Here is a 26621-nt window from a genome sequence, read left to right on the forward strand (position 1 = left end):
GCCTGCCAGATTTTAAACAATGAGAACCTGCAATTAAATAGCCATTCTCATATGGCTGTCTTGGCAACAACATTCCCTGTTATTTTTGTGTAAGACAAGAACAAAAAAGAAAAAGAAAAAAAAAGAAAAAAAACCACAGGTGGATTTTAATCCATATTAGATAAACATCTATAGAAAATTTGACACTGCTATGAAGAACAGCTTCACCAGGATGGGTTTACAGGCATGGGATAAAATAATGGTAGGATGATTAACTAAAGTTGAATTTTGAAGGAAGAAATTTGGAAGGAATTTAGTATACACACTCATATAATCACTTTATCCTTAAAAAAAGGGAATATAGAAGTGGATCGTTCACTGGAGCCTGAAAGTTATTCATTTTATGAGCTAAAGTTACTGCCATAAAAAAAAAATGATCTTCTACGTAAGAAACTTGAGCTCACAGGTATCAAATGGCTCAAAAGGAGATTCCATCAGCTTAGTCAGGGTCACCTTAATATGCTATAAACCAGGAAGTTTTTAGTGAGCATTTCCAAATGTATTAAGTTGCACATGACCAAGGGCCAGACAAAAATTATATACCTTAAGTTTGTTCCCTGAAACCCAGAATAGATGTCAAACGATTTCTGGAAGAAAATGCCTATAATCCTGACAAGTGAAAAAATGTAGCCAAATAATTTATATGTAGGCTTGGAAGGATTAGATTTGTATTGGTAAATGTTGGTGAATGTCAATTTCACTGTGCACACAAAAACAAAAAAAATAATTTCCATCAATAATAATAAAAATGTACAGCTAGTCAAAGTAAGAAAAATGTTGCTTATTAGAGGTTGATAAGGACATTTACTTTGTATATTTTAACATGTGATGTTGACAAATTTGTTTTAACAGTTATAAAGCTTTAACTTTTTGAATCTCAACTATTATCATTAAATTATCTGACACACACACCCAGACTTAGCCCCACGCAATTTCCCTTAACTGTGAAAATTTAAACTGATGAAAGTTGAAAAAGCTTAAAAATAAATATTTATATTATGTGTCCAAATTATAAAAATAAATAAATAAAAATTCAGTTCTGCCAAGTCTATTTATATGGGATCACTTAAAAGATTCCACACAAGCCTTTTCATACCAGATCAGAATTTTCTCCTGAAGGGTACATACACTTAAGAAGGTTCCTTCCAAGAGGCTGAGGGACTTGAGACACCTGCTCAGAAACACCACACTTCTCAACTTGTGTGATCTCAAGAGTTATGCTGACCAGTTGAAAGCCCTCTAGTTGGAACAGACAGTTGCCCTACTTATTCTGTGGTAACAGGCATCCCTCATCCTGATGGATTTTATGTATCAGAGGGGTAGCCGTGTTAGTCTGGTTCTGTAGAAGCAGCAAAGAATCCTGTGGCACCTTATAGACTAACAGACGTTTTGCAGCATGAGCTTTCGTGGGTGAATACCCACTTCTTCGGATGCAAGACATGGATTTTGCCACTGCAATTCCTACCAAGTTTTAGAGCAACATGTCTTGCCAATGGGAAGGTATTGGGATCACAGACTTCAGTAAAGGTAAGAAAAGCAGTTACATGTGAGCTATTCTGCCTAATGAAAGTAGATGACATCTAGTGATTTCTAATGCAGTCTCTCAGGGCATGCCTATGCTACAACCTATGTTAGGTTGACTTACACCCGCCACAGTAATCACTGAGATGACTGATGTCTACATACTAACCTCCTTGGGTTGATGGTGCACATCCTCACCAAGAGTGCTTCCACTGACTGAAGAGGGGCAGTGTGGAGGGTTGAGAGGTACGACTCAGCTCTGTGCAGATCCCCACAGGGAGCCCAACTGCCCCCCAGGATTCTTGCCTCCCTGCTCCCAGCCGGAAGGCAGCCATCTAGGGCTTCTTACCTCCAGCAGGGAGAGCCACACCCGGAATCTGGTCAACTGCCGTCCTCCCAGCAGGAAGCATAGAGCCGAGCTTCCAGCGCGGAGTGGGGAGTCCAGGCAGCAGCCCAAGCTGTGAGCCTGGGTGGCAGCCAGGCTTGGAGCAGAGACCCAGCAGGACCTCGCTAGAGAGTTGGGCTTTCTTGTCAATTTTGCGGCTCCATGAAATTGACAAGACAGCCAACAGCGAATGTAAGTAACGCAGTGTCTTCGCAGACACTGCGTCCCCCTAACTACGACATAAGCCCTATGCCTCTCGTAAAGTGGAGTTATTATGTCAGTGTAGTAGGGCACATATAAATCAGTGGGACAAGGCTGTAGTGACTACACTGACATAATTAGGTCAACATAGGTCGATGTAAGGCAGCTTAACTGTATAATGTAGACCAGGCCTCAGCCTAGACTCAAGAATAGAACACTACTACAAATGTATTTTTGAATAATCAGAAGTCTTACAGCTGCCAGAAGTTTTACATGAGCTCTCCTTCTCTGAGCAGTTCCACGACAACTCACTACTGAGCTTAAGAGTCTGGGGGGGACTTTTACAAAACGAGCAATTGTGCACTCACAGTCCTGTTCAAATCAAAGCCTTATTTTCTCCTGCATAAGATCTTAAATTCCTTTATGGCTGAAGTGTTAACTTGCACAAAAAACTACATTTTTAAAGAAAAATAAAACCTTTTGGTAATTTACGGTATAGTGACATTTACCTGGAGATGATCCATGGTTAGTAATACTAATCTCTTTACTAATTACTTTACTGTTTGCAATCACTGTGCCAAAATTAATCTCCGGCTCAATTTCCAGATAACAGCATGGAATTAATCTGCAGAGAAAAGATATTTTAATTATTTTTTCCCAGAACTTCAAGCTATTTTGTGGTTTTTAAAAGGAATATATTTGAACAATGCATTGGGGGGGGGAAATCTGCTTTCCTCCAAATTCCATTAACACAATTATTTGTGCAATTCACTTGAGCAGTATTATGAATACATGGAAGACATAAAAACGCCTACTTATTAAACTGCTAATCCGTTTATTTATTTTTAAATTACTGTAACTTTAAAACAATTTAATTCCAGTCAATGAGCTGAAATGGAATGCAACTATATATTATGTTTCAGTTCCTGTGTTATGGCACAAAACCCCAATATAAATTCTCAGAAAAGCTTTCACTCATTTTGGGTTAATTCCAGCATAAAATTGACTAAAATGACTGACTAAGATAAACATACACCACATTTCAATAGTAGCTGACCAAACTAATATTTATCCAGATGTTCACACCCTAGTGCAACAAAACGTATGGCACTCGGTGATCTTTATTTATGAGCATGCATCATGTAGTTTCAACAACATTAGTTGTAATAAAAGACTCTGGTGAAATCGAGTTAAAGCTATTTGTTTTGCCAAGAGGCCTCAATCAAGATCAGGGCTCCATTGAACTAGGCACTGCACCAACCCTGACCCAACCCTTACCCTGGCAAGCCGCATGCCAGAGGTTGCCAACCCCTAAGTTACACCTAGCAAGGGACATAAAAGGCAAGAAGAAGTAGTAAATTAGGAACAAGAGAAAGACAAAGGAAACTTAGGACCTCTACTTAATGAAGGACAGCCAGGGGTGAAAGTAAGATGAAATACTTACTAGTATGGGGTAAGTATACTGGAAGGGGTGGAGCCTCAGGCTGAAGGGGCAGGGCTAAGGGTCAGCCTCCCCCAGCCAGCCCTTCCACGCTGCCCAGCCCACACCAGCCGGGGCTCCGGCTGCTGCCGTGGTAGCTGCGACTGGGAGCCCCGGGCCCTTTTAAATTGACAGGCCCCAGGGCAGTTGACCCTTTGGCCTCTGCCATCGGCAGCCCTGGGGGGAGAGGGGCAGCGACATTAAAGTGCTGCCGCAGCAGCGCTTTAACGTGGGCTGTGTACAGGCCAGTACCGGCAGCTACTTCTTACCAGTACACTGTATCGGCCCACTTTCACCTCTGAGCAGAGCTAATAACATAAAGAAAGACCTTAAACACCTCATCTATTTTGCTTCAGTCTTAACTTTTTTTAGTGAATGGCGACCAGATACTTAACACAATTAATATTAACAACAAGGGGGAAGGAATGCAAGACAAAATAGGAAAAGAACAGGTAGATAAATTAGATGTATTCAAGTTGGCAGGGCTTAATGAAATTCATCCTACACTACTTAAAGTACTAGCTGAATCAATCTCATAACTGTTAACAATGTTCTTTGAGAACTCTTGGAAGACAGGTGAAGTCCCAGAAGAATGGAAAAGGGCAAACATAGTACCTTTCTTTAAAAAGGAGAGCAAAGAGGACCTGGGGAATTGTAAATCAGTCAGCCTAACTTAAGTACCTGGAAAGATACTAGAACAATTTATTTAAAAAATCCATTTGTAAGTACCTGGAGGATAACAGGTTAAGACAGAACAGCCAGAGTGGATTTGTCAAAAACAAATCATGCCAAACCAACCTAATTTCCTTATCAATATAGACTTGATATAGCTTCAAGGACTTCTTTAGGAAGGCTTTAGGAAGGCTTTTCACACAGTCACACATGACATTCTCATAAAAAAAACCTAGGGAAATGTGGTCTAGGTGAAGTTACTATAAGGTGGGATCACAACTGATTGAAAGGAAGTACTCAAAGAGTAGTTTTAAATGGTTTGCTGTCAAAGTGGGTGGGCATACCTAATGGAGTCCCACAGGGGTCAGTCCTGGGTCCTGTGCTGTTCAGTATTTTCATTAATGACTTGGATAATGGAGTGGACAGAGTACTTAAAAAAACTGCAGAGGATGCCAAGCTGAGAACTGGTACAAGCACTTTGGAGAACATGATCAGAACTCAAAATCATCTCGACAGACTGGAGAATTGGTCTGAATTCAACAAGATGAAATTCAATAAAGACAAGGGCAAAGTACTACACTTAGGAAGGAAAAATGAAACGCACAACTATAAAAGGGGGAATAACTGTGTGGGTGGTAGTACTGCTGTGCGTTTTAGTGGCTATCAAATTGAATACGAGTCAACAACATGATGCAGCTGCAAAAAAGGCTAATGTCATTCTGGGTTGCATTAACAGGAGTGCTGTAAGACATGGGAGGTAAACTGTCCCACTCTACTTGGCAGTGGTGAGGCCTCTGTTGGAGTACTGCGCCCAGTTTTACCTGCCACACTTTGGGAAAGATGTGGACAAATTGGAAAGAGTCCAAAGGAGAGCAACAAAAATGATAAAAGATTTAGAAAACCCTGACAAGACAGCCCTGAAAAGAAAACCCTGACCTATGAAAGGTTTAACCAAAAAAAAAAAAAAAACCCACAACCACAAAACTGGTCATGTTTAGTCTGATAAAAAAGGGGCAGGAGAAGACTGATAACATATTTGGAGGCTAAGTGCTGTTATAAAGAGGACTGTGAAGAATTGTTTTCCCACATCCACTGCAGGCAGGTTAAGAAATAATGGGCTTAATCTGCAGCCATGGAAATCAAGGTTACATATTAGGAAAAACTTTCTAACTATAAGCATATTAAACCCTGGAATAAACTTCCAAGGGAGGTTTTTTTTAAGAACATGGAATCTCCACCACTGGAGGTTTTTTAAGAATATTTTGGACAAGACACCTCTCAGGGATGGTGTAGGTTTACTTTGTCCTGCAACAGTGCAGGGAGCTAGACTTGATCAAGTCCCTTCCATCCTACCAAAAAAGGTAACTTATCAGTGATACAGTTCTGTGTGGGGACCAGTGTTGACCTTCCTGTGTTTAGAATGAGACCTAGACAGTTTTGTAAATGCAGTGAGAAAGGACTTCTATCCTTGGACCTGCACCTGAGCACCAAGGCATCCAGATGGGAATTCATGTCTTCTGTCTTCCTGAAGTATGCTGTCAACTCTGACCATACATTTGGTAAAAATCCCAGGGGCAGAAGACAGCCCAAAGGGAAGAACTGTGTACTGAAAATGGTGGTTTGTCATGAAGAACCAGAGAAATCTTCCGTAGCTTGGGGAAATTGCCACATGGATGTAAGCGTCCTGATGGTTCAGAGCAGTCATTCTGAGTCAACGTGGAGAATCGTTGACAAGATGACCATATGGAACCTCATGTATCTGATGTATTTTGAGGACGCTGTGGAGGTTGAGAACAAATCCTACCCTCCCTTTGGTTTGGGAACCAGGAAGTACTGGGAAGAGAAGCCCTGACACTGGTGTTCAGGAAGAACTTCACCACTCCCAAGGCCAGCAAGAAGCGTCCTGCTCAGGGAGCAATAACTCATAAGGAGAGTCCCTGAAGAGGGATAGGGGAGAAGAGTGGAGAGGAACTAGGTAGTATAGCCTGATCTGATGGTGCTTAGGACCCAGATATCGTAGAAGTGAGCTAACGTGTCCCCAAATGGAGGCAGGGTAAGGGGAGTGATGACCAGAGCACGACTCTGGACCAATGAATGAAAGTTGTCACATGAAGGTGCCAAGGGAGGCCGTGTCAATTGGCTGAACTCCAGACCCGACTGCCTTCTCCTCCTCTGGGACCTATGCCCCTTTGTGGGGCTATCCCTCTGTCACAAGGGAAGAAAAGGCTGCCCAAAGGTGCATTGTGGACATTATTGTTGTTGCTGTTGGTCACCTAAGTAGCACCGCTGCACTGACCATGCATGCACCGCAAAGGAACATAGAATGGCCCTAAAATCCACCAAGGTATGCAGGATCTCATCCGTCTTATCTGAAAACAATACCTGGTCATCAAAGGGCAAATCTTGTATGGCCTGTTGCACACTGGGAGCAATGCCCAAATTCTGCAACCAGGATGCCCTTCTCCTTGTCATCACAGAAGACTTAACTCTGGTTGAAGCGTCCAAACGTCCAGCACAGACTGCAACGACATCTTTGTCAACAAATGCTGTTTAGTGGCAAACACCCAAATTCCTCTCTGGATTTTTTAGGCAGCTGGTTCACAAACTTAGACATAGCTGTCCAATTTACAAAATTGTATTTGTACAACAATGCCTGCTGGTTCATGATCCACATTTGTAGGGAGGAGATGTAAATCTTCCTGCCCGTTAAGTCTATCCTTTTGAGGTCTTTGTCCATCCAGGGAAATGGACTTCAGCCTTCCCTGCTGAGCTCTCTTGTTCACTGCAGTTATGACTAGGGAGTTTGGGGCCAAATTGAAGTACAGGCCCTCAAATCCCTGCACTGAGACAAAATAGTGTTTCCCCACGCGTATTGCAATAGGTGGTACTGAAGCCAGAATGCTCCAGAGGACCACTGCAGGCTCTAGGAGCAGGTCATTGATAGGGAGTGGTACTCTCCCAGGAGCAGACAGCTGTATGATGTCCACTAACTTATCCATGTTCTCCTGCAGGAACTCTGCCTAAAAGCCCAGAGAAGCAGCCATGCACTGCAAAAGGTCCTGATAGGCCTTGAAATCCTATGGTATTAGAGGAGAGGAAGAGCCAGGCACTGCTGAATTGCTGGCTCCCATTCCTGGAGTGGTGAAGCTGGAAGGGGCAGCTTCATAGGCGCCACACAGGGAAGTCTCATTGATGCCTGAATCTGCGGTCCACAGTTCCTGCCACTGGTCTGCCAGGTGTGCTGCCTCCACAACCAAGGGATGTCCCACAGATTCCATGAAGGCCACTGATAAGGATAGGGCATTAGTAGCCAGTAGGTGCCAGGTGAAATGCCTCCATCCTGACCATGAGTGCCAATCCTGGTGCCCATAGTGCGCCGTAAACAGTCCCTGATGCAGGTTGAGCATGGAGAGCGAGAGGAGGAAGATCCCAACCTCGACAGAGAAGCCACAGGTTTCCGTAGATAAAGGGGATCAAGTCCTGAGGGAGAGAGTAAATGGTCTGACTCACCAGTTGTCCAAAATGAAGCAGGGAACAGTGCCAATGATGGAAACAGTACTGCCGACACAATGTTCTAGTGCCAGAAATGGTGTCAACCCCAAAGTCAGCAGAGATACCAAAATAGCTGACAGTGCTGAAGCAACTGGAGGGCACTGAAAAGCCACCACAGGAACATCTACAGTATTGACTGCAACAGTGTTGAGGAGATTCCCAGTGCGGAGGTCCCTTGCACTGCGCCTGGTACTCGCCCTGCTTCAACAGACTGCAGAAGGGGAGCATTGAGGAGCAGTGCCAACAGACCCAAGGGTTCAGCAGGCCTGTCCAGCCAATGGCGTTATAAATGACAAAGCCCTGGCCAAGTCCTGGAGCAAAGGAGAGGTCGGAACAGAACAGCAGAGAAGTTATGTAGCCTCTTGGTATGCCGCCAATGTAGAAACAGTCAGTACTGGCATCACCGTTGTCACTATGGGACACAATGGATACCCAAGCGCCAGAACCAGAGTTGACAGTACAGGGTTTCTAACCCCCCTACTCGGCACAGGGGAGCAGTCAGAGGCACCCAGGCCATCCCACATGGTCACACTGTGTGCTGTTCCACTCTCTTCCTGAGGGAGGTGGGACAGTCCCACGAGACCTAGAATGGTCTCGATTGGTTTTATGCCTTTTCCTCAGTGCACTTAATGGGGAATGAATCATACATCTCTTTGGAGAGGTGCCTGCCCAGAGCATGAGGTGGCCACTCTCTTGCAACCGGGGGGCAACTGCCAGTTCGACAAGGGCCTTGTTGCCAAAACAGGTCACGTGGCCTGTTTGAGCAAGTGATGGTCCCTAGCCGTTTGAGACTGTTTCCTGAATGATCTACAAATCAATCACAGCTCCTTGACGTGGGCCTCGCCCAAGCACAACAAGCACTGTACGTGCAGATTTTTGCTAGGGACTGTTCCCCCACAAGGCGGACAATATTTAAACCCAGTAAGGGCATCATACAGAAATATTTAACTAAAATATAACTAACACTAATCTAACTACACTATGGGTACTGTTAATTATATATAACTAGGGAAAAAACTGAACTAATGAGAGAATGAGAGGTTAAGACTACATAGAGCTCAAACTCCAGTTCCTTTGTACCGCTTGTGCCTGAAGGAGATCGGGGCAGTGTTGACTCTTGTAGCCAGGAGAGGGGCTATGGCCACAAAGTGTGAATCTCACCCCTCCTTGTGTACTTCTAGGCAAAATTCTCCAGTCCCGGCACACATATATACCCTAATTGGAATACAGGGCTGCATCTACTCAAAGAACTATATATCTATCTGTAAAATTTCTCATAATTCCACTACTCGAACAAAATCCCAGCAGCGATGTCACTTGTTTTACGGATACCAGTTCTGCACCAGCATGCTCTCTTCATTGCTGCTCTAACCAGTGGTATGGAGAGGTACCAGTTTTAACACTGTTTTGAGAATAATTATGTTCACTTACAATGAATCTGGAGGTCTGATGTTCTGAGAATGATGATTCCTCCCCAAGTAGCTTCTTAATTGGTAAGGTATTCAACACAACTGAAAGAAATTAGTCCTTGTCCCAATACTACCTTTCATAGTTTCTGTTACCATGTTGTTTCTCTCCATCTATTGGCAGGTGAGAAAGCCATTTTTAGGAATAACTCTGTTTTCATTCTCAGCATAGCATTAGAGAGAATTTCATACCAATATCAAGAAAATGAGGACTTTGCTTTGCTACGTCTCATGCTACATCAAGTCGCAAATGTAACGTGGTCTGTGCCTTTTACTTTTTGAATTAAAGGAAACAGAGACAAAAGTATAGGCTAGTACAGTTTGGAGAAAGACAGGAAATCCATCCTGAGAAAATGCTTTCACGGATGTGGCAAAACCATTTTTTTAAAAATCTTGTTCCCTAGCAACATGAGAAACGTCAAAGTAGTAAATTCTAGGAGGCAATAAACTGGACTATTAGGACATGAAATAAGTACAGGGAGAGTTAGCTTGTTTACAACTTTAAAGTACATCTATAATACATTTTAAGTATTCTACAGTTCTTCCAAGAAGTTGCTTCAGAAATATGAAAGACATTAGAATCTTGTCTAATTCCACTCAGGAACTAGCTACACTTCTTCTGGAATGCATATGAATCAGAAGATATTTTGTGACACTGAAGAGATTCTTTAAGGGATAAGACTATCTATTAATTCCTGTGTGTTTTATGATGGAAAGGTCAAGTTGTTGAAAAGACAGGAATAGTTTATTTGATTTCCTAAAGGACTTTGTACCATTCAAATAAGTGCTTAATGTTTTACAACAAATCAAATTACTGTTCATCTGCTTCAGGTATGTCTACACTGGAAACTTCAAAGCGCTACCACGGGAACGCTCCCACGGCAACGCTTTGAAATGCAAGTGTGGTTGTGCACGAGTGCTGGAGAGCGCTCTCCCAGCGCTCCTGGTAATCCACCTCTATGAGGGGATTAGCGCCCAGCGCTTGGAACCTGTCCTCACCAGCGCTTTAAAGCGCTCAGACTTGCTGCACTCAGGGGGGTGATTTTTCACTCCCTGAGCCGGCAAGTTAGAGCACTATAAAATGTAAGTGTAGACAAGCCCCGCATCTTTGTCTGGTTTAGGGCATAAGGTTTCCTAGTCTAATCATTTAAATTTGATTAAGACCTATTAGGCCAAATTCACCCCTGCTTTAACTCCATTAGAAAAAAATGGAGTTACATCAGGGATAAATTTGGACCACCATCTAATAAATTGTTTATGTTTATCATTGTAAAAACTGAATGCACCATATCACCAACAGTTAAGGTTGATGATTAGGGTAACGGCAAAAGGATAATGTAATTAATTCCAATTTAGGAAAGTTTCTTTCTATGACTGTTGACACTACCTGAGAATTATGCACTCTCACATAGCCGAAGCCCTCAAACCCGTAATGCATTTAAGCACATGTATAGTCCCATAATACAATGGTATAAAGACAACACATGAGTTGGGGGAATGGTAGTATTGGACACAGTTCAATAAGAGAAGATTAATGGTCTAGGGAGATTAAGTAAATTTCAATCTCATGCTTATTTATCTTTACACATTTATTGTATTAGACAGAAGTTTTCATGTAAGGTTAGCATCTAGGTTTATTTAAATACAATTTAAGTTATTTGCATGGAACTGGCAATGAGAAAATTCCAAAAGCTACAATATATATGGTATAGAAAGAGAAATATTTAGGCCCGAATTCTACAAAGCAGTTAAGAACATGTCTGTAACTTTGCTCATATGAGGCTGCAGATTATGCTTCCAGTGCCACCTGAGCAAACTCACTTAAAGGTCATTGACAGATCTGGTCAAAATATTTCATTCAAAACATTTCCCCCCCCCCCCCGAAAAAAATTGTTTTGTCAAACTGGGCGTTTCCATAGGAACTATCCAATTTCCAAGAATTTTTTTTTCAGGTTTTCATTATTAAAAAGATTTTATTTTGGGCCAAAAATTGGGGGGGGGGGGGATTGTTTTCTTCAAAAAAATTTAGGGGGAAGGGGTAAATGGTTTGTTCGTTCGTTTTTAAGAAAACCTGAAAACTTCATAAAGAAATTGCAACAAAATCCAAAAATATTTTCACATTAGTCTTTTGTGAGAACAAAAAAAAAAAAACCCCCACTCCCTGACAAGCGCTCACAATATTATACCTGTGTCGTGGAAGGCATGACCTGGAGATTGTGGTGCTGCACAGATGTAGCCAAGCACATAGTTTGGCCTGCAAAACCACTATGGCAATATGTGAGATGGACATTACCCAGTGTGATTGGCACAGCTCAGGTCACATTTGGAGGACTGGTATTTAGAAAATACAACTTTAAGGTCCTTATCAAAGGGCCAGTAAAATCTCTGAATTAATGTTTCTTTGACACAATACCAGAAATTCCATTCCTTTCTAAGTTCACTCTCCCATTCATATTTAACTTCAGATGTAAGAAAAATTTTAAGATTTAGTCACCAGTACATTTTCCTTACTAAATGTTTGCCTGAAATAAATGTATATTAAAAAAGCTTCCAGGAGTGATATTTCAGAAGATTCTAGTCTTTACTAAAACTGTTTTATTAAGAAATTTAGCCAGCCATGAAGGGTAGGGGCTCCAGGGAGATTATCTGAACCAGCCCATATTTTTCCCATTTTATTATATAAAATCCTCTCTTCATAAATTAATTTTTAAGGTTGTTCCAGATTAGAATTTTTCTCCAAAACTCTCAGATTAGATTTGGTGCTTGTATCAATCTTCTTCAAATCACACCACAAGTAATAAAATTGTCTGTACAGATATATACATTCAATTGCTTCAGATATAGCAGGTCAGGGATAAACCAATGGGGAAGGTGTTTCTCACTCAACTACCATCGAAGGAAATAAAATATTAAAGGCAGGTAATAGGCATTTAACTCTGACAGATCAAGTACTCAAGCAACTGCCAGGTCTTTTTCATGATCTTATGCAAAATATTTAAAGTCTAGTTACCTGGGATTCCATTAGAATGTTTCTTTTAATACTCTGAAATGCTGAAAATCAAAATCTCATTTTGAAGCAGGAGCAGTCCCATGGGATGTTACTCAGGGCCACATTCATATTTACAATTTTAGCTCTGCTAAGCAGACAATGAAAATAAATTCTCTCTGTAGTATTCTCTCACATTCTCCTTTATGACGTACTACAGACTAGATTTGCGTCAATAAGTTCACAAAGTATACAGCAGTGCCAAATGGAACAATTAAAAAACAAAAAAACCAAAAAACACTTGTTAACAAAAGAACAAGACACCAGAGCAACCAACATTACCCTTGGGAAGAAAGAGACTTTTTCAAAATAAAGACCAAAAAGTTTATTCCTTCTTCTGAGACACATTCACTGAGTAGCATACATTATTCTGTAAATTTTTTCTGCAGGCAGTTAAATTTTTAACTTCAAAATGAAAAAAAATTAAAAAAATTCTCTGGGTTTTATATATGATACTCGGATTCCCTTCCAGGAGTACTATAGTAAAAGCTTTGTTATCTGGAGTGTTGGAAGTGTGGGGGATGCTAGTTAGTCAAAAATTCTGGTTAACTAAGAGTTATATTTACCAATGGAGGAAAAGAGTTTGAGTGCGGGAGGGGCTCAGAGCTGGGGTGCGGGAGGGTGTGCAGGCTCTAGGAGGGAGTTTGGGGTAGGAACTTGGGGCATGGGAGGGCTTTCGGGTGCTGGATACAGGCGGCGCTCACCTCAGTGGATCGTAGCACACAGCGACATGTTCCTGCTGCTCCTAGGTGAAGGCGTGGCCAGGTGACTCTGCACACTGCCTCTGCCCACAGGTGCCACCCGCGCAGCTCCCATTGGCTGCTGTTCCCAGCCAGTGGAGCCAGCACGAAGGGCAGGGAAGAGGCAGCACACGGAGCCCCCACGGTCATTCTTCTGCCTAGGAGCAGCAGGGACATGTTGCCACTTCCGGGGAGCCACACATAGCCAGGTAGAGAGCCTGCCGGGCATTCGAGTCAAAAACTGGACATCTGGCAACCCTCTTGAAGATTTGTGTCGGGAGATATCAGAAATGCCAGTTTCTAGAGCTTTCCAGTTGGTAAAGTGCCAGATAACACAGCTTTTACTGTAGTAGTATTGCCTTGCAAAAGGATATCTAGAACCTCAAGCAGGAAGAGGTTTTACCTGTAAGAAAAATAACAGCCAGGTGAAAAAATCCAATTTGTTTCCTAGACAACCAATTTACTGTTTCCTACTTTAGAAGAATGTGCAAAGAGACCATTCTGCAACCACTACAGTGAATGGTTCACACAGACTTAAAAGATATCCAGATGTGGGACAAACAGAAATAGTAGTTTCAGCATCTTCCACATAATATCTTAGTCACTCCTTGACTTGCAACTCAAAGTTCAGACTGCTACAATTTAAAAACAGGATTCAAAATACATGGTTTAACCAGAAATTATCATCTCTTTGAAATGTTTATGTTTTTATATTCAGTCAAGAAACATTAGCCAAAGAATGGCATTTTTGGCGTTCACATTTAATTTGGTCAACATTGAACAGTTCTTGATTATAGAACAGGCAGTAGACTTCCTGAGTCTGGGAACATATAATAGAACAATAATTTAGCTCTTAGTCTGTTCTGTAACAGCAAAGCAATTTTTGGCTCAGATGAAGATGTGAAACTAAAATTACCTGCTTAGTCTGAATAAATGAACTGTAAGATCTGAAGACCATTCTGGGAGATGTGCTACACTGAAGAATTTTGCCCTCACTTAGCATATGGATGCTTTAGCTGAAGCTTTTCCTATTCACTAGCAAAAACTTGGCCAAACTGTTTCATATGGTTAAAGATAGAATGCATGAGTAAGTTCAGAAAAAACGGCGGCCATTTCTTTAATGCATAGTTTTAAATTTTGGGAACATTGCTCATAAAGTACTTATAACTACAAATGAAAATACCGCTTCTAACTTAAATTGCCATTTCTGAGTCGCCTCTTGGTGGCTACCATCTTTCTAAAAGTGACAACTTTATTTACACTGAATTTGGAAGCCAGAAGGAAGACTATTAATCAATTTCTATCATGTTTTAATACTCGTTTAACATCAAACTGAAAACATTTTTAAATGGGAGAGAAGCAAATCTGAAGAGTAGAGAGAAGTGACAGATAAGCAAAGAGGAAGAAGTGCTGTGATAAGCATAGCCTGGATGAAGCATCCATATATTCTGCCTACTTCTTGACAGAACTCTCGAAGGGTAAGGTTTTTATCTAATGGTTTGAATACTGCTTATTCTGAAAGGGAATCCATTACTGCCTGTTCGGGTCATTTTTTATGTTAGTAATCATTTTATAAAAACTATTGTTTTCAGTTGTTTATGACCATGGATGCTATTTTTTTCAAAAGCATAGGTTCCAATTTGATATAGATTATGCTATAGTCCGAGACCCCATTATAAATTTTTCAAATATTTACAAAATTGAGGAAGAAATGCTTCACTATAATGCAGTCATAACTATATGTGCAATAATTATAAGGACTTACATATCACTGACTCAATAGTGAGTATATTCAGGGGGGAAAAAAAGGCCATCCCGTACTTTCCAATTGTATAATTGGAATTGACCCAGAGAAAGCCATTTATCATGAAAACCATCATAGGCTAAAAATATAGAGCACAGATATGAGCCCAAACCATTCCAGGTTCTTAAATATGAAGACTGAGTACACTTGATCAAAATTTAAATCCTTTGTTAACATCAAGTGACATCACTAAAATGAACATCCTACCTGTGTGACATTCTAAAAAAATCAGAAACTTACCTTTACAAAGAAATTCACCGTTTGTTTTCAAAATTCAGATAACAAATTAGTTACATAATTACACATGGCTATATGTATTATCATACTTCTCTTTTGAGTAAAATGAAAATATAATTAGCAGTTTATGTGCTTTTAAATACCATACCCTATCAGAGGGATCTCAATTACATCTTTATCTACCAAAAGGAGTAGTCTATCTCGAAGGTCCTCCTCACTGTCAGGATGATATTCCACAGTAGCCGTAACTTGAAGACCAGATGCAACAGGTTTATCTGGATTTTCCACAATCAATTTAAACTACAATGAAAAAAACAGCAATATTTCAATCAATTTTTAAATATTTTTATATAAACCTCTGTATACAAATGGCCCATTTTCAGCATAATATGTTGGGGTTTACCTGTGTAATTAATATTATGATGAACAGCTTTAAAATTCCACTCACTATTCACCACTGGCAAGAAGATGATGTTTCCTGATAATACAGTAAGCTAGAATACTGATAGTTAATTTTTGCAGAAATTGACGGTTCTTTTAACAGTGTGTTATTTCTACTCTTGATGGTTAAGAGGATAAGCTACCAAATGTGAACCAATGCACTGCTATCTTCCTGAGTCTACAGACAGACACCTCCATTGCCTCTGTTGCTGCTATTAGCTTTCCCAAACAACAAAGGCAAAATTACAAAGACTTTAATCAGTTTCCCCGTTACTATTCAGAATCTTATATGAGTAGCAGTGCCAAAAATCAGAGCAGTTTAACTGTAGTTTTCCTTGGGAAACACAGGCACAATTGTAAAGGCATACAGTACAGTTATTCAATGAGGAGATGATTCAGCTCAATGGAAAGTCTCCCATCGACTTCAGATTAGACCCCGAGAAGGGAGAGGGACCCAAAAATATCAATATTGAGGGAGTACATCTTTTTTTCTTTTGCACGTCTCTCTTCCTTGGGCTGCAAACTTGTCACATGTGTATTGACCAGAAGCCAATATAAAGAGTTGGCGAGACCTCCCCCTACCTCCCCTCCCTCTACACATGCTCCCCTGAGTAAGCGACATGTTGAGCAACCTAGTAGGACTCTCGGCCGGAATTCTCAGGAAATAGGGATGGGGACCTAAGATTTTGACCAAGATATTAGCCTCCAAGTCAAGCCAATATTTCCTAGTGAAAGAGTGAACTGAGCTCCAATAGCAACTTTGCCAATTTCAGGGAATGATAGATTACATATGCAAGCAAGAGTGGCCAATCTTCCTCTCATAGAATGGGGTCTTGGCTTTTCTGGTCAGCTAGATCAGCATAATTCTTAAGATGAATGCAGTGATGGATTAGCCACTTGGCTGAAGGGGTCCATGCCCAGGGACCGTGGCCAACGTGGGGGGGCGGGAGGAGAGTCCCATAAAAAAGAATCTGCAGCCAGGCAGCAGAAGCCCAGACACCTGGCCGACCAGTGGGGGAAGCCCCCCGACACCAACTCCACTCCCTGTCAGCAGCACCAGGTGACAGGGGAAGCCCCAGTGCCCCCCAACCCCATCCCTGGTAGAAGCGGCGGGGCAGCAGGGGAAGCCCCCAGCACCCAACCCTGCTCTCTGGCAGAAGCGCCAGGCGAGCAGGGTGGGAGAAGCCCTAGCACCCCAACCCTAGTCCCCCGCAGACGTGTAGGGGGTGGCAGGGGAAACCTCAGCACCAGGACCCCCTGCAGCACCAGAACTGGAAGAGCTCTTGCTACCTGCCGCAGCCTCAGGGCCAGGGGAGCTTTCACTCCCCGCTGTGGCCCAGGGACATGGTGTGGGGGACAGAGCTTCTCCAGTCTTGGGGCCATGAGGGGGGAGGGGACAGAAAGGAGTGAACGGGTTTGCAGAGCCACAGTGGGAGACGGAATGGATGGAATGTGGCGGGGCCCCCAGGAAGGGGCAGAAAGGAGTGGGGCCGTGGGTGGGACCACAGGTGGAAGGGGAGAAACAGGGGCAGGACCACAGGTGGAAGGGGTGAAGAGGACCCCCCACTTGCTCTGGCCCAGGGCCCCAGGAAACCTTAACCTGCCTCTGGCTGAATGTGAAAATGATGCACGGGCTGCAGCTGGGACAGTGAAGCTGTCTGCCTTCTTCACAGCTTAGGTCACTGTAAGCACATCACGCCTGGGCTCAAGTCCCTCCACTAGCTCCTAGTCAGCTTCTGATGCCTGTTTAACACCTTACTCCCAATTGTCACAGTAATGAATGGATCATGCGATGACACTGCACCCCATATTCTTCATAGTGATATTATGATTATGAGGTAATTATGATGTATTTTATGCAAGATAAGTCATGTGAGGTGTCTTTGGAAAAGTTAGGATTTGCTGAATATGATTATCCTGTTTGTATACATACATCTTTTTGGATCTGAAGTTATGAATATTGACTACCTATATGTATTTCAAATGTAGTTACACCTAGATAACGCCCACTTGACAAGATGCTTTCAGTCTAGATCAGCGGTTTTCAAACTGTGGGTTGGAACCCCAAAATGGGTCACGACTCCATTTTAATGGGGAGCTGCTGGGGCCTGGAACCAAAGCCAAAGTCTGAGCCCCACCACCCAGGGCCAAAGAGGCTTCAACCCTGGGCAGCAGAGTAGGTTACAGGCCCCCTACCTGGGGCTGAAGCACTTGGGCTTTGGATTTGGCCCCGCCACCTGGGGTGATGGGGCTCAGGCTTCGGTCCGGCTTCCAGGGTCGTGTAGTAATTTTTGTTGTCAGAAGGGGGTCGCGGTACAATGAAGTTTGAGAACCCCTGGTCTGGATGATGGGTTGGGAAGGGCCTCTTTAGTGCAACAGACCATTAGGAAAAAACAATAGGACTGAGGAGAAGCTTATCTCCACCTGGTGATGAGCCTTTCTGAGAACACTCCAAACAGCCTGTGAGTAATGGTTGCTATGACTCTATAAGGGCACATGATCAGACCACATGATGCTGGATTCCGTCTTGGGGTGTCAGTATATTTTTAAAAGACTGGTCTGGAAACCAAGCTTTGGGGGAAAAAAAAAAGGGTTCCCACTATATGCAAAACCTATATAAGGCAGGGAGTGACATCATCTGGTGTTCTTCACTCCCCACACAAGAAGACTCCTGGAAACACCTGAGGAACAAAGACTGGACTGGGGGAAGTGCTGGACCCAGGCTAAAGGGATTTCTAGCCTATAAATGAAACTCCTGAGGATTCCAAGCTGTAAAGCAAGTGCAGCTTGCCCCTTAAGAATCTGCAGCCTGCTTGTATCATCTCTTAAGGTGAGACTCTGCTAATTCATATCCAATCTATTTAGTATATTCAGCTTAGTTTGCATTTTTGTTTATTTGCTAGATAATCAGCTTTGATCTGTTTGTTATCACTTAAAATCTATCTTTGTAGTTAATAAACTTGGTTTTGCTTTATCTAAACCAGTGAGTTGGAGTGAAGTGTATGGGAATCTTCGCTCAAGGGGTAAAAGCTGTTGCATATTCCTCTCCACATTGAGGGAGGGGGCGAACTTTATGAGTTTATGCTGTACAGTTCCCTGTGCAAGACTGTATAATTTCAGGTTTATATTCCAGAGCGGGTGTGCGCCTGAGGAGCGGCATTAGCTGTATAATTTCAGGTTTATATTCCAGAGCGGGTGTGCGCCTGAGGAGCGGCATTAGCTGTAGCCTTCCTATTCCAGGGCTGGTCAGACAGCTTGCATGTAACTGCAGCTGGGTGTGTCCCTACCTGTATGTATGCTGGTGAAAATGCAGGCTGGAGGGCTTTGCAACTTGTCACAGCAGCACAGTGTGGGAGGGAGGGATCAGGGGGCTCAGTGGTACCCCAGTTCCGGGTGGCACCCCAGGGGGAACCCATCACACAAGCCTTGACTACAACATAGGTCACACTTTGATATATGAACCACTGCAACAGCTGTGCTCCTCTGGGACAATGCAGATCACTAAGCGCAGTACAACGCATATGAGAACTAAGGACAAACTATTTTCTGTTGAAGGGAATTGGCTATGGAACAATTTTTTAGAGGTGATCTGGCAAATCCAGAGTCTGAACATCTTCAAGAAGCATTAAAAAGCCTTCTTCTTTGAAAAAGCCTTTCATCTCTAAGTGATACTCACAGTTTGAACACCACTTTTATTCCCAACCTCATCTCCCAAAAACAAACTACCTCAAGCAGAGTTTCTGACCCTGTAAAGTGAGAAGTGCCAACATTTCCATGAAATCCACTAGAGACTTCACTATTCTATAGATTTATGTGGAAGGCGCTCGGATACTATAGTTATGAGAGGCAGTATAAAACTCTAAGACAGCTAACTTGGAATATACTTTATCCATTTTGGCAGTCTTTGAACAGAATTGTCTTGGGCTTTGCTCTCCAAAAGCCAGAAATCAACTAAATTTATTTATGGAACAGCTCTGATTCCAGTCAGGTAATAACTGAGTAGCCTGTGTAATCTGGCCTCCTCAGTAAATCAAGAGGTTAGAGGAGTGAAGACTTGAAGCAAAATAAAATTGGTGAAAGTGGAATAGTATGAATACTCTATGGAAAAAATTAGACTATGGTTGGAAAACAAATGTATTGTTGTGAAAGATGTTATAAGGAAAGCCAGCATTATGGATGTCACCAATTCTCCTAGCTCAAGTGATGGTAACTAATTTTCAGTGGTGGGGTAGGTGCTCAGAATCGCCAAAAAAAAATCAAAGGCCATTTATTTAAGTGCTCTAAATGCCTAAACATGGAGTTAGATACTTAATTTAGGCATCCACTATAGACAATGTTATCTGTAACCTCACAGAATGATGATGAAAAGATAAGTTACTCAAGAACTGAATAGACCACCCTGCCCCCATAACACTAGAGGAAACCATGTTAGCAGATGAAGGGGAAGAGAGGCTTGTAGTTAAGGTTGTGAAACAGAACACTGGATAACTAACTCAATTCCTGTTCTGCTTCAAACATACTGTGTGATCTTGGCCAAGTCACTTCATCTCTGTGACTCAGTTTTCCATCTGCAAAATGGTGATAACAGCACTTCCCTGACTCACGGTGGTGTTGTGAGGATAAATACCTTAATAACGGAGGTGTTTGGATACAATGGTGATGAGGAAGGATAAACAACTGATATACTGATGCAGTACCCATCCTCTCTCCAAAGAAAAGAGATCCAGGACATAAAGAAGAAAGAATGGGGCGCTTCTTTGAACAAAGCAACAGGTCTCTCAAGTCCCTACTGAAGCAAGTATGACTATTCAAGCTGAGTCCTGCCAAATTTTTTCAAGGACCTCGAGAAGCAAAGGAAAAAGACTGAAAACTAGGGAAAGAGTGGGTATACATAAGCCCCACCACCCATTAAGAAAGAAAAGCATTCTAACAGAACTTGAGTCCCTGCCTGCTCTGGAACACTACCTCACTTAGATGGTGTTCATACCTGTGGCAAAGAGATTTACATCTGGATGACACCATTTGGCAAAGAAAGAGGATGTAACAGAGTTCTTGAAAGGAAAACAGTTGGGGGGTGGGGGGGAAATCAAACTCTCTACAGTAACTCCTCATTTAATGTTGTTTCAATGTTACGTGCCTGCTCAATTAGGGAACATGCTCGTTTAAAGTTGTGCAATGCTCCCTTATAACGTCATTTGGCTGCCTGCTTGTAAGATTCTGTGGAAGAGCAGCGACTTTACAAGGGAGCATTGCACAAGTTCCCCTTCTCCGCCAACCCCCCTCCCTCCCAGCTTCCCCCACCGCCAAACAGCTTAGGACTTTCTGGTAGGGAGGGGGAGAAGCAGGGAAGTGCTGTGTCTCCACTCCTCCCCCTCCCTCCCAGAAAATCCTAAATGGCACTAAACAGCTGTTTGACAGAGTTTAGGACTTTGTGGGAAGGATGTGGCATAATCCAGAGAGGAGGTGGAGTGGGGGTGGGAAGAGGTGGGCCTGGAGTGAAGCAGGGACAGGAAGAGGTGGGTCTGGAGCATTCCCAGCAAAATCTGAGACGGTTCTCTGGGAGAGCTGCCACTGCTGCTAAGGCGCTTCCTAGCGTCCTTGCCTGCAGCGGGCTGTGCCTGTGTGGGGTAAGCCAGGGGCACGTCCCAACCACAGTACAGTACTGTACTGTACAGTATACTGTGTAATGCCTTTTGTCTGCCCCAAGAAAATTTCCTTGGAACCTAACCCACTGCATTTACATTAAATCTTATGGGACAATTGGATTAGTTTAACATTGTTTCACCTAAAGTTGCATTTTTCAGGAACATAACTACAACGGTAAGTGAGGAGTTACTGTACTTGAGTTATTTCACCCAGGAGAAGGTAAGCAGGATTCACCAGCAAAGATGAATTTGATATGCAACTCCCATAAGGGTCTCAAACACGTGGAGGTTTCTTTTCCCCAAAAGCACTTCTAATGCTAACTGTGGATCTATCACTTAAAATCTAATGAAAACAGTCCCTTTTCCCAATGTCCCATAGACGCCACCAGGGCCACCCAGAGGATTCAGGGGGCCTGGGGCAAAGCAATTTTTGGGGCCCCTTCCATAAAAAAAATTTGCAATACTATAGAATACTATATTCTCATGGGGGCCCGGGGCAAATTGCCCCACTTCCCCCCGGGCAGCCCTGGACACCACCTGCACTTTCTCAAGAGCAGCATATAAAGACCCCAAGAACTCCCTATATTTTCAGAATTGGTTCACCTTCCCGCAATCATCCAGCTGAGGACTCATGGATTCTCATTAAGAGTCTCCCTTCTCCATGGACAACTTCATTCAGTTCCACAAGCTGCCAATGCTCCCCCCAGTTGGGAGGCCTCCTCCTTTATGCCTGCAGCATCCAACCATGTGTATGAAGTGCATCCCACTGTTAGCTTCCCCTGGCACCTGCACCCACCCAGCTAGGAACAGCTTTGGCCAAGACTTCCCATTCGTTCAAGAGTTGGGACAAACAAAAGGCCGCTTTCTGGTACTTTCCACCATGCATCTCCTCACAGGGCTGCAGTGGGGGCTGTGCCTGTGTATCTGGGGTCAAGTCCTGCCTACTGGCAGGAAGGGGGTGACACTGAGCAGCACCCACAGAAAGCGGAGACAGCGGCATCCATCTGCATAATACCAGCTCTTGGGGTCAGAGGCCCTACTTGTTACTATCACTAGTTATTTGTATTTGTAGCCCTGAGGATTAATCTGTTGGTCTGTATAAAATGTCTTTTTGATAAAAGTGTGTAGGCTGCATAGATTAATAGAATTATTTACAATAAGCTGTAATGCAAGATACCTAGAAACTTCTAGGCCAGACATCCTGGCCAATTTCCTCTGTGACGCTGAAAGCAACCTTTAAGACCCTTACTCAGAAAAGTAATAACAGAATACAAACCTACGCAAATTGTCTAGGGACCTTTTGAATGTCTGCTAACCTTTCACCTAAATAGGGTGAAAACGGGGGAATTTCTGCCCACAAATTTCACACATATATACCGCAGATGCGTACATATCTGTCATCCATACGCACATAAAAGGTCAACCTATGAAAACAGGTACCCTCACCTTTCCATGGGGGAAAGACAAATTTGGGCATAGGAGGAAGGATTTCTCCCTATAAAAAGGGTGACAATCCACCATTAGGCGGGCGATACATCTTTCTATTCTTATCGTCTCAACCTGCTTCGATGCCTCTCTCTCCTATGAAAGCTGTCAATACTAAGTCGTAGTATTAATTCTTTTCAAAGTTGTAAGTATGAACCAATTCTTATTTCTGCTAAAGCATCTATGCTAAGAAGGGTCTAACTCATAACCAGTTTCTTTATAAACTTCCTCTATCATAGGTGTGAATAACACCCTATTTGCTTCAGAGTGCATTTAGACCTGTATATTATCATAGATTCATCTCTTAAAGAACTGTGATATTTTGTAACTTTGTAATCTCAAACTGCTTTTAACATTTTATATTTACTTATTGCTTCATTGATTTTAAATAAAAGGTCTTAATTGACTATTTCTGTCTCAGTGTAGTTTTCTGTCATATACCCCAATCTCCTTGTATAAATTCTGTGAAGCCTGATTCAAGACGAACTTTATCTTCTGATCACACATATTGGCGAGCCATACCCATATTATTAATATCTATTAATTATTATTAATATTATTAATTAATTAGAAAATTAATTATTAAATAAAACTAAATTAAGTGGATAAGTTCCACTGTCCCTACTAACCCTCCCCAAATCAGGCTACATATTGCAGGAGCATCAGATCTCCCCTCACACCCATCAGAATGTGACACTTTGCTGATACTGAGCATGCTCATTAACATCTGCTGAAGCTGCTGCCCTGATTGTGCCCTTACTTCAGATTATCGTCTGCTCCTTGCTGTTCACTAGTGTTAAAAGGGACAAATCAGAGGAACCTAAGCCCCAGATCAATTTACAAACCAAGGAAGAAAGAGGGTCATGCAAAATGCTTATCTTGCATGCAGGCCCCAATATGGTAGGTGTGCTCAGAGGCTGCCTACTGGATTGGGTCCCATTCAAAATCTGGCTGGAGAAGGAGATGGTGTCATCATGCACCTTGTAACTTCTAGATCAATGGGTTAAAACACTTGGTGAGAGCCAGGTTCAACCCCCACTCAGGCAGAATGGGATAAAGGATTTGAACAGAGGGTCCTCCTTAGAGTGCTCTAATCATGCTATTACAAATTACGAAGTGGGTACCTCCTTGTCTTTTGGCCGTGTTGTGTGTCTCTGAACAAACAGTTTAGGCACTTAAGGCACCTGACTGCAGGACAGGGGTTCTCATTCGTGGATCGCCAGGCAGAGCTAAGTGCCTACATGCAGCGGGGATTTAGGAACTGAACTCTGTGAGGGGATGGGATTTAGCACCCCCCCCTCTGATTGGCATCTCCCAGAAGCTGTCTTGGGCAGCTGCCTGTCTAGTGAGCTTGTTTTCGGAGATGGGAGAAGAGGAGAGCCAGCAAATGGTGACATGTGTAGCACCCACCCCACTGTGCTGCCCTTGGACCAGAGGATGGGGAAAGGCCAAGGCAGCCCATTGCATCAGGGCAGCAGTTTGCAACATTACACCTGGCACCCCGCGCGCAGGCCCCGCAGCCCGCCCCTGCCCATCCCCATCCCGGCGGCCTGGCCGAAGTGAACGCGGGGACCCGCCCTGGGCCGCCCCGGCCCTGCCATGCCCCGGGGCTCGCTGGGCGGCAGCAGCCCGCGCCGCGGGGCACCTGGGGGAGAGGCCCCTGGCCCCGCCTCTCACCTGGGCGCGGCGCGGCGGCAGCTGGAGGCGGCGGCTCCCCGGCTGCAGGTTCTGGACGCTCAGCAGCGCCCGGTACCGGCCCCCGGGCACCGCGTCCACGAAGCGCAGCTCGGCCGGGCAGAGCCGCAGCCCGGCCACGTCCCGCGGCCCCGCCATGGCCCCGCGCAGCGCCAGCGTCCCGGGCGCCTGGACGCGCAGCCCGTAGCTAGGAAGAAGAAAGGAGCCGGCACCGCTTGGAAACGGTCGCCGGGCAACGAAAACAGAACCCTGATTGGGCGAGTTTTTTGAGCGGAACTTCCAATCCAACCAATAGGGCGAGAGGCTCGGGGTGAGGGCGGAGTCTATCTTGGCCCCGCCCCCTCGCTCATTAGCTACGCATCTGGCACGGCAGGAGCCGTAGTTGCCCCCACCTGACAGAGTCCCGGGGCGGGGAGTGGGGGGAGGCAGTACCAGCCTTAAAGGTCAACCCCGCATACCCAGGCCGGGGGCGTGTGGCACATGGCCCCACCTGAGCTTGTGCCTTGGGAAGTGGGGAGGATTCGCTTCCCTCCAGTTTTATCATTTCTCCCTCTCAGGGATGATGGATCCTGTGGGGAGTTTTGTATGAGACTTGATTCCTCCTTTGCCTCCTTGGGGGCAGCAGATGGGGTTTAAAATATGACTCCAGTCAGAAAGATAACTCTAAAATGCAGCATTAAGGGGTCCCGTGTTCATTGTCTCTCACTGATATATCTCTATCAAATGTGCCTCCTTTACAAGAAAAAATTATTTTGTTTCTCTAATGGCTAGATCTGCAAATCCAACGTGGGATCTTAAAGCAAAGCTGGTTTATTTACATCTCCAATATCCGCCTCACTCAGAGTCTGCATGTGGAATTCAGTTAAGATCTCTGTTGACATGAAAACCAGAGGAGAAGTGAGCTCCCACAATTAGTATGATTGTCTCTGCAAAACTGACTGAGCTAAAAAGCTTGTCTGAATTACACAGAGGGAGCATATCCTGTTCTGAAATGAAGTGGCATTTTTGCATCCTTTTTTCAGAATAAAATCATAGTGTTACCGAAATATCGGGTCTGCCTAGCTGAGCCTGACAGGGATAAGGAAAAATGCTTTATTCTGCAGAAGAAAAGAGAGCTCTGTAATAGATACAGAAGACTCTACTGCACACAAGTTTCACAAGCTTTTTATACACTTTCAGACAAAGACCATGCCGTATTAACACTTCATTGGTGGTTACCGAACCCCGTAAAACCGTTATCTGGTCAGGAAAAACTGGCTTGAAGCAGGATTTTTTTTTGCCTTTGGCAGCAAAAGGAAGATTAATTGTAAAGTTCAAGGACCTGTGTACCTGAGGCCTTTTGGAGGCTTCTGCCTCCACCTGCTGGCTGTTTGCAAAACTATTAATGGGGGGGGGGGGTGCTACCAAATAGCTTTCACAATAGTTTAAAGGTGGAATGGAGCAGTCTCTTCCTCTCTTTGGCCTCTTCTAGAATAAGATTGAAGGGTGTGATATTAGCATGTGTTAGGGTGACCAGATGTCCTGATTTTATAGGGACAGTCCTTATTTTTAGGTCTTTTTCTTATATAGGCTCCTATATACCCCCCACCCCACCCCGACCCGATTTTTCACACTTGCTGTCTGGTCACCTTAGCGTGTGTTAATATCACACCCTTCAATACAAGTCTAGAAAAAATGTTTGAAGATGGATTTGTTGCACAGGCGCCAACTTTCTAATGTGCTCGGGGGTGCTTGACCTCTGTCTCTGCCCCATGCCCCACCCCACTGAACCCCTTTCTCCAAGGACCCACTCCACCCTGCCTCTTACCACTCCTACTCTGCTCCTGTCCCTCCTCTTCTTGCCCCCTCCCCCCAGCACGCCATATCCTCACTTCTCCCTCTCCCTCTGAAAGCCTCCTGCACGCCGTGAAACAGCTGATCACAGCAGGCAGAAGGCACCAGGAGGGCGGGGGAGGTGCTGATCAGCAGGGCCTGCCGGCGGGCGGCAAACACTGGTGGGCAGGAGGGGAGCTGATAGAGGGGCTGATAGCTGAACACCCACCATTTTTTCCCCTGGGTGCTCCAGCCCCGGAGCACCCACGGAGTTGGTGCTTATGATTTGTTGCATTTATTTCCAAGAGATTTACATTGTCACTGAGTGACACAGTTGTGACATAGCAGTAGGGTGTCCATATGTCCCAATTTTATAGGGACAGTCCCAATTTGTGTGTCT

At 43.8% G+C, this 26621-nt stretch overlaps 1 protein-coding gene across 9 annotated transcripts in view; it reads right to left on the reverse strand.

The window, feature by feature from the left end:
• CFAP47 (cilia and flagella associated protein 47) overlaps positions 1-24584 on the reverse strand; it is a 642607-nt gene extending 618023 nt beyond the window's left edge. For 8 of the 9 annotated variants that reach the window (XR_005597947.1, XR_005597948.1, XM_039536643.1 and 5 more), the window contains exons 1-3: positions 24392-24584; positions 15292-15443; positions 2656-2771 (exon numbers count right to left, since the gene is read on the reverse strand). Coding sequence is in view for 7 of the 9 variants with exons in the window: in XM_039536643.1 (XP_039392577.1) it covers positions 2656-2771; positions 15292-15443; positions 24392-24547 (424 nt within the window). In the remaining 2 variants the exon portion in view is untranslated. The remainder of the gene's footprint in view (positions 1-2655; positions 2772-15291; positions 15444-24391) is intronic. The other variant, XM_039536653.1, reaches the window with a different exon arrangement.
• Positions 24585-26621: the final 2037 nt, after the last annotated feature.

The sequence above is a fragment of the Mauremys reevesii genome, linkage group 1, assembly GCF_016161935.1.
Source record: "Mauremys reevesii isolate NIE-2019 linkage group 1, ASM1616193v1, whole genome shotgun sequence".
In the NCBI taxonomy this organism is placed as follows: domain Eukaryota; kingdom Metazoa; phylum Chordata; order Testudines; family Geoemydidae; genus Mauremys; species Mauremys reevesii.